At 41.2% G+C, this 3,914-nt stretch overlaps 1 protein-coding gene across 1 annotated transcript; it reads left to right on the forward strand.

Moving 5' to 3' along the window:
* Nucleotides 1-2,602: 2,602 nt before the first annotated feature.
* LOC102469464 (olfactory receptor 139) lies at nt 2,603-3,529 on the forward strand. The gene has a single exon (XM_006171078.1). It carries the CDS (start codon nt 2,603-2,605, stop codon nt 3,527-3,529), a length of 927 nt encoding a protein of 308 aa, XP_006171140.1.
* Nucleotides 3,530-3,914: the final 385 nt, after the last annotated feature.

Genomic DNA, 3,914 nt, shown 5'->3' on the forward strand with positions numbered 1-3,914 from the left:
TCAGGACTCAAACTGCAGTTGATCATGTGGGAGTCCAGCACCTTAACCCACGTCACCTGCTGGCCCCAGACCTAAGATTTCTAATATGTATTTTACATTGCTATAGATAAATTGCAAGTTATTTTACACTATTTCACTAACAATACAAGAACATTTCAACAATACACTTCCAATTACCTCCTCATGTTCTCTGGGTTATTTTGTTACGCATTTTATTTATATAGAGGCTATACACATCCCATAAACATTATTATTTTTTTTTCTAAAGAGTTTACTATGTTTTTTTCCTTTTTTTATTTCCTTTTTTATACATTCAATTACCTTTTATAGCTTACAAAGTGAATATTTCAATATGTGAACATTTTTCCCTAGTCCAGTTGATTAAACTATAAAATATCTTTAACAGATAATACCACATTTCTTTGTCCCATTAAAGCTTTGCCTCCGTATTTTTCTTCTAAATGTCCTTCCTCAGACCCTACTCTTCCACACACATTATATCTGGTATTTACATGCATTTGTTGTGTTTGTATATTCTTTGGTCAGTCAGTTTCAGTCAGAGAGTGTGGACACTCGGTATATATTAAGTGGAGACATACAATGTCTCTCCTTCATAGCCTGGCTTACTTCACTTAGCAGTAAATCTTCCATATTCTTCCACTTTCTGTCAAAAGCCAGGGTTTTGTTGTTGGTTTTTTTTTTTTTTATGGCTGAATAGTATTCCATAGAGTGTATGTGCCACAGATTTTCAAACCAATCATCTGTTCGTGGGCATTTGGGTTGGTTCAATGTCTTAGCAATTGTGAATAGTGCTGCAGTAAACATCGATGTGCAAGCACTTTTCCAATGAAGAATTCTGTCCTTTGGGTAGATACTGAGGAGTAGGATTGCTGGATCATATTGTAGTTTTATTTATAGATTTCCTTTTTCTTTTCCTTTCTCTTTTCCTTTTCTTTTTCTTTACTTTTTTTTTTTTTTTTTTTTTTTTTTTTTTTTTTTTTTTTTTTTTTTTTGGGGGGTTTGTGGAGAGGTTTTTGCTTTAGGGTGTGTGCCCTCTCCAGACAGACAGAGAGAGACAGAGGGGGGATGGCCACGACGCAATCCCTTCTCCTCTCCATTCTCCTCTCAGGATCTTGGGCATGCACGCACACGCGCCCAGCATGAGTTTTAAGCCACCGGGTCCAGGACTTGAACCGTGGTCGACTACGTGGGAGTCCAGCAACATAGCTATTATGCTAACTGCTGATCCCTATTTATAGATTTCTGAGGACTCTCCAAATTGTTCTCCACAGTGGCTGGACTAATTTACATTCCCACCAGCAGTGTAAGAGTTCCCCTTTCACCACTCCCCCACCAACACTTATCTTTTTTTTTTTTTAATCTTAGATATTCTGACTGGGGTTAGGTGTTATCTCATTGTTGTTTTGATCTGCATTTCCCTTACAATGAGGGATGTTGAACATTTTTTCATATGCCTTTTGGGTATTCGTATGTCATTGTTAGAGAGTGTTTTTTTTTTTTCCAACTCATTCTCCCATCTTTTAATAGGGTTGATCATCAGTTTACTATGTTTTAAAGCAATTTTAAAATATGAAAAATGTTTTACATTTACCTACACATTTTCTGTCCCTGGGATTCTTTATTCCTTTGGGTAGATTCAAGTTCTATCTAGTATCATCCGTGGAGAATTGTCCTTAAATTTTTGTGTTGTGTAGATTTTTTGCTAACAACTAATGATTCAGCTTTTGTATGTTTGGAGTAGTCTTTTCTTTGTCTTCTTTTATCGAGGTGAAATTTATATGACACAAAATAAATCAATAACTTGGTGATATTTAAGTGTACTAACATGTGAAATGATCACCAAAGGTTAAGATAAAAGAGAGCAGTTGTAGAAATTACCCTTGGAATAAGAGAGTAGAGCCCTCTTCTACTGAGGCAAGAACTAGGCAAGAGTGATTGCTGCTGTGAGTAAGTCTGATGATGAGGCATAGGGCAGGGACCTGATGAACCTCTTGCCTGATGGTCAGGGAGAAGAGGAGAAGATGCATCACAGAGGGCCATGTAGTCTATGAGGAGAATTTGGGCCTTGAGATGGGGGGCATTGAAAGGTACTGAGCAGGAGAAAGGCGGGACCTGACTTTTGTCTCAACCTGATTCTGGGTTGGGGTTCTCCTGGGTTGTTGGTTGGAAAATAAGAGGACCATTTCAGACAATTACCAAGTTCCAGGTCCCTTATTTAGATAATAGATGGTGGTGAATTAGCTTTGATATCCTTATAGGAGGAGGCATGTGCTCTAGCTCTGCAGGCAGGCCTTGTCACTGTGACTGTGACTTCAAGATCTGTGCACCTCCTCTTGGTGTGGGGGCTGATAGGGCTACCATTTCCATTCTCCTAGCCTCTACCTTACCCCTAGTCTCCTGAGCCTCACCTCAATCTTCCAATTCTGAGTCATATTGCTTTAAGTCTTAAATCTGCCTGCTTTGTCCTTGAGTCTTCCCTCACTCCCATATCCCCTTGTAAGTTGGAACTCCAAACATAGAGCTTTATCTGACTCTGAGTTGGACTCTACAGGTGCAGGTTTCTGTGCATGGTTCCATGCAGATGGAGAATGAGACTCTAGTGTCCCAGTTTCTTCTGGAAGGTCTGACGGATACAAAAGAGTTGAGACCCCTTCTCTTTGCTGTCTTCTTATTGATCTACATAGTGGCTATAGTTGGGAACCTGGGCATTGTCAGCCTTATTGTACTGGACTCCCGACTCCATACTCCCATGTACTTCTTCTTGGGCAATCTCTCACTGCTGGACGCTGCTTATATCTCCAACACAGTGCCTCAGGTGCTGGTGCATCTGCTAGCTGCAGTGCGAACCATGCCGTATCATTCTTGTCTTATCCAGATATTCTTTCTTCACTTTCTGGCACCCTGGGAGTGCTTCCTTCTCACAGCCATGGCATATGACCGCTATGCAGCCATCTGCCAGCCACTGTACTACCTAGTTCTCATGGGCCGACGGACCCGGACAGGACTTACTTCAATCTCCTGCCTGCTTGCCTTAACCAATGCACTCACCCACACCATCCTCGCAGCTCTACTCAAGTTCTGTGGGCCTCGCCTTGTCACTCACTTTTTCTGTGACCTCCCTCCACTGCTCAAACTTTCTTGCTCAAGCACCCGGGCCAATGAACTTGCCCTGTTCTTCTTCAGTTTTATTGTGGCCCTTGCACCCTGTGCCTTGGTTGTAATCTCCTATATATACGTTGTGGCTGCTGTTGTCAGGATTCGCTCAGCTGAGGGCCGAAGAAAAGCCTTTTCTACATGTGGTGCCCACATTAGTATAGTTTGCATCTTCTACCTCACTTCAGTCCTTTGCTACATCCTTCCCAGCTCTGCATATTCACGTTTGAGAGATCGAGTGCTATCCGTGCTTTATGTGGTTCTCACTCCCATGCTCAACCCCATCATCTACAGCATGCGCAACAAGGAAGTGAAGAAAGCTTTGCAGAAGGCCCTGGGGAAAGAAAGAGCCTGACAGGCACTAATCACATGAAAGCCAGACTGTGCTGCTTCTCCATGGTGAGTCTGCTACATGTCTGGTGCTTGGGACTGAACCCAATTACATAGGAATTTAATGTAGAAGAGTCATCAGGTGAAGTCTACTTACATGCACAGTTTTTCCCCATTCAAGCAAAGATCATGTATTTCTGGTGCAGTTTTAGTTTTTTCACTGTATTTTACCATTTATCTTCAGTTTATGCAAGTAAAACAGTCATTGGATAAGTTGTGCAATTACAGAAACTAATATGGTGACACACACCAAAAATGCCTTCCAGAATTTCATCACCCAGAAAGAACAAATGTGAACATGTTGATGCTTTTTATTCCATTTTCTTTTTGAATTATAAATGTACAAGCAT

The sequence above is a fragment of the Tupaia chinensis genome, unplaced genomic scaffold (assembly GCF_000334495.1).
Source record: "Tupaia chinensis unplaced genomic scaffold, TupChi_1.0 Scaffold149248_1, whole genome shotgun sequence".
NCBI lineage: Eukaryota > Metazoa > Chordata > Mammalia > Scandentia > Tupaiidae > Tupaia > Tupaia belangeri.